Raw genomic sequence first — 4,914 nt, forward strand, 5'->3', positions numbered from 1 at the left:
AAAAAACAAAACAAATTCGTTTGCGCCCGACAAATGCCTCCCAACGCATCATCACGCGCCTCCACCATCGGTATTGTCCTCCGCTTTTCCGGGAAGGCCGGAGATGCTTCGCCGTTTCTTCGACCGCGCCTTCGCCTGAAGTCCATCGACAGTTTTCATTATATGTTGTTGTGCTTGTAGCGATCCCATAAGCTCCCGGTATTTGCGCTCGCGCTGCGCCTCCACTTCAGCCGCCGCACGCTCCCGTTGTCTTCGTTCCACATTTGCTTCCGCTTGCAGGTGCCGCACGACACGTTTTCTGTCTTCCCGAAGCTCCCGTTTCATCTGACGCACTTCACTCTTCAAAACAGAAGTCGACATGTTGGCGTCGCCGCCAATATCCTCACGTTCGTGCAGCAGCGGATCAAACTGACGAATGGGACGTGGACGAAAGTTCCGCATAGCGAGAGGCGTGCGACGGTTCCGTGCATCAGAAGTGAACTGCGTTAGTTTCTCTAGAAGTGCTTCGTGGTCAGCTTGCACAAGTGGTGACGGCTTCCAACACGCCATAACCTTGCTGTCAGAAGATGATTTGCCCTTACCACGCTTTGCGGTCGATGTAATTGCAGCAGCCGTGAGGCGCTCGTGCAGAGCTCTGAAAGGAGCAGCCAAACAGTACTCGAATGCGGGCACATTACGCAGAGCATCCGCTTGAACCGACAGTAGCCTGTAGGCGTACCGCACAATGCGCTCTGCGCTTACATCCGTCTCAAGGACGGCAAGTGTACCTTCCAATAGCGGTTCATCCACATCTTCTTCATTATTTGCGGCTTTGGCCTCAGCGGTGCCGTCACCTTCCTTAACATTGTCATCACCGTCGTGTGCAGTGGGAGCTGATAAACTCTCCTTCTCATTCGTCAGTAACAACGCCACCTCCGTATCCCCTCGTCCAACTAAAGGGAATGGCACGCATATTCCCTGCAGGCGCGCTGGTTCCAATACACTCCGCGGCACTTGGAGTGCAATAAGATTAAGTGGTGCTATGATCGCCTCCGCGCAGAATTTGCCGCCCTGCAGCATGCAACTACAAAGAAGGCCGGCAAGCACCGCATAATCGCGCGCCTGAGCAACCGTCTTCAGTTTCATCTGCAATAGCGTGGAGCACAGAAATATAAAAAATGGCGTAGTGACGGCGTGGCGATAGTCTGTCATGGGAAATATCCGGGAAGTCGTGTGGAGTAGAAGTAGCGTAGCGCGATCAAGACTTCCATGCCGAAGAAATGAGCGCTGAGCCTCGATAAGAAGCGCACGAAATGTTTGCGCGGTGTGTAATACGTGACTCTGTGCATAACGATACAAGCGAATGAGCAATGCATGGTACGCCTCACCTCGTGCAGCACGTGCCGAGCGCGTCCCATTGCCACTACGGCTAAGAGTTTCTACTTCACTCAACAATATCTCCAACGCTCCCAAACCACCCGCGCCAGCACCTGTCACTCCCAACTCTTGATGGACGTCATCTCCTTCATATGCTTCCTTCCCGTCGTAATTTCCGGTACCGTCATCATCGCTGCGCTGGGAGGCCCCATCACTGTCATACGCAGTTGAAATGTCAAGGTTGTCCTCCAACTCTCCCTCAGGAACACTGCCATCATCATCTCCCATTTCAGGAAAATCACCTCCACGACTTAACAACTCGGCTCGCGTAAGCTGCTCCCTATTGTGCGAAATAGTTGGCATTGCCCCACGGTCTGCCTCAAGTAATTCCTGTTCCAACAATTTCTGCTTTTGCTCTTCTTCTGTCAAGGTACGGTCACCGGCAATAGCCCGGCGCGTCTCGAGTCGCATCGACTGCATCATGCGGTCGAACTCGTCTGCTTCCGCATTTGCCTCTTCGTCTACCACATTAGACCTACTTGGACGAGCTGAACCCATTGCTATATCAGATTCCTTTGCCCCCGGCACAACTTCCCGCTCTGCCACACCGCTGCGCACCTTGCGTAAGAGCTCCATGTCTGCGCTGTCCAGAAATGAAGTGGTTTCCTGCTTCGTGCCTTCGGCGGTTACTGAAGTGGCAGCAGTTGCGGTGGTAGTTGAAACATTAGCCGCCTTCTCGTCTGGAGCTGACAGCGGGGCAACCGTGTAGCTCCCGTCACTTCGCAGGGAGAGCACTTTCGCCACATGGTTTGTGCGAAAAGACTGCAGAAGGGCCCGAACCTCAGGCGTTCCTGCAGCGTTGAAAGCCTCACGATCCTCCTTCACTTTGTCCCGGCGCTCCAAGAGGTGCAAAACGTTGTTAAACTCCTGATCAATCGCTTTGGTTTGGACGGATCGCTGCTCTCGCTCGCGCTGCAGATGGGCACGATGCTCCTTACTATTAGCCATAACCTCCTGAAACTTCTCCACACGCGTCTTCTTCCGCCCGGCATCACCGCTGGCGTCGTCGTCGACCTCCGCCTGACGAGGACGGCGAACCGCCCCAAGAAGACCACCAACCTCCGGCATATTATTATCCCCAACAGCAGATGAATGAGTTCCCTCAGCATCCTCAAGACGGAACCTCGCTGCACGACGAGAAGTTCGAGTGCCGACATGTCCCATGGCGTTGGCATTTGTTGTGCGCCTCACTGGAGCAAGCCCAAAAGTTGCTGTGGTAGTTGTGGTTGTGTTTGTTGTTGCCACCATGGCAGTTGAGGCACGTGCTGGGGGTCTATCGAATCGGCTAAACGTAGACGTCTGGTCTCTGTTTGGGGCAGTAACGGCCGACGATATCGGTAGGGGTTCTTTCTGAATTTCATTCCTCACCTGAGCCTCCTCCTGCCGCAGTTGAAACCGGCTTTGCTTCGCATTAAACCGGGCAGACGATGCTTTCGCAGCACTCTGTGCCTTCTGGCGCTCGTGTCGCTGAACCAGTCTTGCGTTTGCACTGGAAGCACGCATGACCAAACACAAAAAGGGGGAAAAAAAAGCGCGCACCTAATGTACTGAAAGGAAAGGCATGAAGAGAAAGTGTCATTGTGATGGATTCAGTCGTTCCAACCTGTTAGGATGGTATGAACACAGTGAGTGGTGGTTAAAGCACGTGGAGAGGTCACCTTGAACACTGTACGCTTTACAATGGAGAGCGAAACCTCCACAACATCCTAGCCTCTCAGGGCGAAACGACAAACTGTGATTTTCGAAAAAAAAAAAGAAAAAAAAAGAACACTGAGGGAACGGGAACCTCAAGGAAACAAACACACACACACACACAAAATAAAAGACAAAGAGCAGGGCAAAACACCTAGCGACTCCCACACCCTCAGAAGACGTAGACATACGATGATAAGCCATCACTCATAGCTGCACGGCAACATCCTTCTGGCTGTACGCCCCAACAACACCCTCAGCACAACGCCGAAGCAGCGATACAACCGGCCCACATTGCAACACATCTGCGATAACCGGAAGCTCCAAAGCCGCACCCTCGGATAAAATCTTCCCCGAATTGGACATTCCACTCCCGGAAGCGGCTTGTATGGCAGAAACATGTTTTTCGTAGCACTGCACGACCGCAAGCACCTCATCCTCGCACTGAAGCTCCTGCGCAGGGACTAAATAAGCATGACGAGTATCCTCAACACCGTTTAGCATCTTGTGTAATGTCTCCTCATCCTTTAAAAGTTTCTCACGGTCAAGTCGCACGGCTGCCTCCAAATGCACATCATCCCCAAGTGGCCGCATATCAACAGGTGGGATGGCACGTATTTTCTTTACAGCAGGAGCCAACGATGTCGCTGGTCCGATTTCAGGTGTTTGAGTGGCCGCTGCCGTCCCTGATGCCGCTGTGGGTGATGTGGTGACGGCTCGCTCCTGCTCCTCATTTCTGAATGGTGATGGGCTCCAAAACATGGGTGAAGGTTTCGGACCACTGAGGAACCATGAAATGGGATCGTACCATTTGAATGGCCGCCGAGCCTCCTTACTGTCCTCATACCGATTAATTACAAGAAGATCCCGTGGAGGAGTCATGAGACCACGTGGACCAAAAATCTGATTTTCCTTCGCTGCGCCAAGTTGAACCAGCAGAAGTCCAAGTTTTACCTGCCTTTCAACCTCTTCAGGAGTGACGAAAACTTCTTTAGCGGCACCACTGCTCGAGCCACCATCATTTCCTGTTGTTTGCGTATGTATTTCTAACTTATCGGCGGGTGGTTTGGACAAGTCAGGAGGAGTTGGGGCTGTTGCGACCGTCATGATGAATAATGAAAAACAACAGTCCTCCACCACTTGAAAAAATACTATGAGATGAGCCAATAATGGTTTTTTAAAAAAAACATGAAGATAAGGGGGAAACATATATATATATATATATAAACAGATAAATATATCGCTATGCATCATATGATTTAACTAAGCGGCATCGAGCTGCCCAACCACACAAAAGCTGAGAAACATTTACAACGTTAAAGGGATAAGCGCGACTTCTAACATTACACGCCTTGATGTTCCAATATATGACTGTATGTGTGTGTGTATGGAAACTCCCATAGCACCCGTTTGGTCACCAACCAACCAAAGATATACACGCTCACTACGTGAGATGGGGGGAGGAGGAATCGCGCGAAGAGGAAATGAAGTAAAAAGTTCGTGTAAAAACAAAATAAAAAAATAATAAGACGATACAAATAAGGGTAAAAAAAATAGGCAGCGGGAGTCGTACGAATGATAAACGATGAATACCTCACATACAAATACATTGTACATATCCACCCCCATGTTACCACACACACACATACACACACAAACAAACAAAACACGCCACGCTTAGATATAAACGGATATACATCCAAAAGGAAAAGAGGTGGAGACTCCTCTCAACCTTCGGAAAATAATAATAATAATAACAGAAACAGTAACAGGGAATATATATGTATATATATATATATATATATA

At 50.3% G+C, this 4,914-nt stretch overlaps 2 protein-coding genes across 2 annotated transcripts; both read right to left on the reverse strand.

The window, feature by feature from the left end:
* Nucleotides 1-51: 51 nt before the first annotated feature.
* TEOVI_000539700 (Nop14-like family, putative) lies at nt 52-2,919 on the reverse strand (the record flags this gene model as incomplete). The annotated part of the gene is made up of 1 exon (XM_067220396.1): nt 52-2,919. The coding sequence occupies one exon, from the start codon at nt 2,917-2,919 to the stop codon at nt 52-54; it is 2,868 nt and encodes a 955-aa protein (XP_067076497.1).
* Nucleotides 2,920-3,315: 396 nt separating this feature from the next.
* On the reverse strand, nt 3,316-4,215 carry TEOVI_000539800 (uncharacterized protein; the record flags this gene model as incomplete). The annotated part of the gene is made up of 1 exon (XM_067220397.1): nt 3,316-4,215. One exon carries the CDS (start codon nt 4,213-4,215, stop codon nt 3,316-3,318), a length of 900 nt encoding a protein of 299 aa, XP_067076498.1.
* Nucleotides 4,216-4,914: the final 699 nt, after the last annotated feature.

The sequence above is a fragment of the Trypanosoma equiperdum genome (genome assembly GCF_001457755.1).
Source record: "Trypanosoma equiperdum strain OVI genome assembly, contig: ctg_1146, whole genome shotgun sequence".
Classification (NCBI taxonomy): Eukaryota; Euglenozoa; class Kinetoplastea; order Trypanosomatida; family Trypanosomatidae; genus Trypanosoma; species Trypanosoma equiperdum.